The sequence below is a fragment of the Pteropus alecto genome, unplaced genomic scaffold (genome assembly GCF_000325575.1).
Source record: "Pteropus alecto unplaced genomic scaffold, ASM32557v1 scaffold94, whole genome shotgun sequence".
Classification (NCBI taxonomy): domain Eukaryota; kingdom Metazoa; phylum Chordata; class Mammalia; order Chiroptera; family Pteropodidae; genus Pteropus; species Pteropus alecto.
Window position 1 is genome coordinate 13,817,772 of NW_006437736.1, and position 2,692 is coordinate 13,820,463.

General features: G+C 34.4%; 1 protein-coding gene across 1 annotated transcript in view; it reads right to left on the reverse strand.

The window, feature by feature from the left end:
• Positions 1 to 2,692, reverse strand: part of CD163 (CD163 molecule) — a 24,271-nt gene that overhangs the window by 1,553 nt on the left and 20,026 nt on the right. Inside the window, exons 17-18 of the mRNA XM_015591457.1 lie at positions 1,664 to 1,673; positions 1,477 to 1,538 (exon numbers count right to left, since the gene is read on the reverse strand). Coding sequence (XP_015446943.1) covers positions 1,477 to 1,538; positions 1,664 to 1,673 — 72 coding nt within the window. The remainder of the gene's footprint in view (positions 1 to 1,476; positions 1,539 to 1,663; positions 1,674 to 2,692) is intronic.

The window sequence follows — 2,692 nt, forward strand, 5'->3', positions numbered from 1 at the left end:
CCTAGCTTAACTCCCAAAGCCCAATAGCCTCTAAAATAAAATATAAACATGAAATATAGCAGATAAGATCATTCATTATAGGGCTCTATGCAGCCTTTTCACCTTAGGTTCTCATCATTTTCCCTCTCCCCACATAACCTTTCTATAGTCCCACCTATAGACTGTGAGAAATTTCATTAAACAATCATGTCTTTGTCAGCAGTATCTCTGTTGTATCTTTAGTGCTCAGGACACTGCTTGTCACCGTATTTTCAATATATGTTTTTGTGTAAAAAACTTCTGTTTCCCAAAGGCATGCTTCTCTTTTATATCTCCTTATTTTGAACATATGATGTCCTTTCCCTAAAATGCTCTATCTTTCAGTCATCTCATATTTAAATTACATCTTCTTCACAATCTCTCAAAATTTCCTACGCAAACTTTCTAAATTCCTATAATATACTATCTTTACCATGGCATGCATTATATGACTATAAATATATCTTATCTCTTTCCTAAAATGACCTCCCATAATAGTTTTTTATTTTAAAAAAAAAATTTAATTAAGTTTATTGAGGTAACATTGGTTAACACAATTATATTATTTTCAGGTGTACATTATCATTTGACATTTGTATATTCTATTGTGTTTACCACCCAGAGTCCAGCTACCATATATTTGATCTCCTTTACCCTCTTCACCCTCCCCCTAAACCCTATATTTGACCCCCTTTACCCTGTCTACCTGCCCCCTCCCCGACTCCACTAGTAACCACTAGTCTATAATCCTCTGGTAAGCACTAGCCTATGATCCTTGTCCATGAATCTCTGTTTGTTTGTCCTGCTCCTTTGTTGCTTTTAGGTTTATATAAGTGATATCATGTGGTTTTCAACTTTTTCTGTTTGGCTTATTTCGCTTAGCGTGATTATCTCAAGGTCCATCCACGTTGTCGCAAATGGCAGGATTTCATCTCTTCTTATGGATGAGTAGTATTATGTTGTATATATGTACCATAGCTTCTTTAGCCAATCATTTATTGTAGGGCACTTTGGTTGCTTCCATGTCCTGGCCACTGTGAATAGTGCTGCTATGAACACTGGTGTGCAAATATCTTTTTGGATATGGGTTTTCAAGTCTTTAGGGTAAATAGAGGGATTGCTGGATCATATGGTAGATCAATTCTTAGTTTTTTGAGGAACTTCCATACTGTTTTCCATCCCCCATATTTTAAAAATATTTATATTTATTTACACAGTTTCTCCTTAGCTTCATGATGTACCATTGTTTCGACTTTGAATATATATGTAACTAAGATGCATGAGTCATAGTAATAAAAATGTATTATATATTCTGAATATGCATATACATACCTAACATATATGCTTGCATATTGAAATATATGTGTATATACACTTTTTCTAAGACCAGAAGATTTCTCAATTTTCCAAAGGAATGTACTTGTTTAGAGTGATGGTGAATAAATTCTCTTTACTCACCTCACTGGGTTATAATTCTCATTTTCCTTTTCAGTGTACTTCAGAATGATTCCCTTTTTCATCTAGAAATAGGAAGAGATTTAGACACAGAAATTAGCCCAGCAGCTTGAAAACCATTTGACTCACTGGGATTTTCTGAAATGAAGAAAATAATTACTGGGAAATAAATCAGACCTCCCACAAGTACCCTAGCAGCTCTTTGAACATTTAGAAACACTTCTGCAATTAGGAAGGCAAAAAATATGATTTAAGGGGTACAAAAAAGTATTTTCCATGCCTCAAATATGTTTGCCTGACATAGTTGCAGCACACACCAAATTCCTTGGACTGAAGAAGTGAGGCAGGCCCCTGTCAGAAGGTGAGGACTATTGAAAAGGCATTGAGCCTTCATGGAGTAAGTAGGGATTGGATATTTTTTCCAACCCAGCAGAGTTATGCTTCCCAGAGGCAGAATTAGTGCCCTGGTGCTAAGTAAAAGTCTGAGGACAAAGACAGAAGCATTATGGGATGAGAAATAAAGCCAATCTCATGAATAGTGATGGCTTCTAATGGGATAAAGATAAAGTTCAAATTTTTAGGTTTTTAGAGAAAACATAATAAATATGAAGTTAGAGAAAGGAAAGTAACAGGACAGAATGGAAGGAACTGTAAGAGAGGTATAATATGTATCAGTTGTTAACAGTAATATTGGATATATAAAGTTTATGTTATGTTTCGGTAAAACGAAGAAACAAAACCCTTAAGTAAAATGATTTTTCAATCCCATAAATATCTTCTAATATCCTTAATATCTTCATGATATTCTAAATATCTTCAAATTCTAAAAAATGTTTAAAACATACACATTATTTCAATTCTCTCCTACTTCTTTCATTACATATTTTTTTTTCTGAAAAAACAACTTTCTGGAAGATTAATTTCTGTTTTAATAAAATGAAGTCCAAGTCATAATATTCTACTACAGAGTTCTTTGTACTGTCAGAAATAATCACAGATCTTTTAGCTAGAGGTCTCTTCATGACGGCAATTTTTACGTTCTCTAAGAATAATTTTCAGTTTATTCCTGCCTCTCTACCTTATATACATCATAAGCTTCCTATTAGTACCTGTTTGAGATTTCCTTCCACTGCTATGCAAAGTAGAATGCTTCAGCCTCAATTGCATCTACTGGTCTGAACCCCAGGGCTGTAGACCCTCAAAGAACCCACAGACCTGA